We start from the raw sequence: 496 nt of genomic DNA, 5'->3' as shown, positions 1-496 counted from the left end.
CTGTGCACAGCAGAAGAGCCTGGAGAAGTGACCCCGTCCCCATATCCGTGTTTCTCCCCAACTCCTACTTCCATTGCCATTAGTCATACCTTCAAGTCATTATTGAAGAGCTTCCCCACACTCTGGAAGCAACCGTTGGATAACTGATGCTTCTGCAGCCAGAGCACAGCATCTTGCACATGATTTTTGCTGATGTAAATGTAAGAGCTGGCCTGCCCAAAGGACCTGGCCACAAAAGCTGTCAGCCTGTGGGCAGAGCACATATGTCACATCCAGGAAATAGAATGGATGCTAGGTTTGGGATGACAGCTCCAACTCTGGCCACTCACCATGTGTTGCCCTGGGTGTCAGACTTCCCAAAGGCACTGTAGGAGCCATCATCATGTTTGTAGAGCAGCTGACGCTGATAACCTATGAAGACAGGGGCAAAAGCAACTCTTAGTGTGAAAACATGTACCATCTCAAACTGTGCTTTTAATGTAGGAAGAAGGCTTTT

The 496-nt window shown here is 48.4% G+C and overlaps 1 protein-coding gene across 1 annotated transcript; it reads right to left on the bottom strand.

Moving 5' to 3' along the window:
• Window positions 1–66: 66 nt before the first annotated feature.
• LOC104917282 (murinoglobulin-2-like) lies at window positions 67–490 on the bottom strand. Its single transcript, XM_010728473.2, has 2 exons — window positions 330–490; window positions 67–246 (listed from the first exon to the last, which is right to left on the bottom strand). The coding sequence occupies exons 1-2, from the start codon at window positions 458–460 to the stop codon at window positions 84–86; spliced, it is 294 nt and encodes a 97-aa protein (XP_010726775.1). The 5' UTR covers window positions 461–490; the 3' UTR covers window positions 67–83.
• Window positions 491–496: the final 6 nt, after the last annotated feature.

Source organism: Meleagris gallopavo, unplaced genomic scaffold (assembly GCF_000146605.3).
Source record: "Meleagris gallopavo isolate NT-WF06-2002-E0010 breed Aviagen turkey brand Nicholas breeding stock unplaced genomic scaffold, Turkey_5.1 ChrUn_random_7180001987788, whole genome shotgun sequence".
Lineage (NCBI taxonomy): Eukaryota > Metazoa > Chordata > Aves > Galliformes > Phasianidae > Meleagris > Meleagris gallopavo.
Note: the sequence above shows the minus strand (reverse complement) of the source record. Positions and strands in the feature narration are given on the sequence as shown.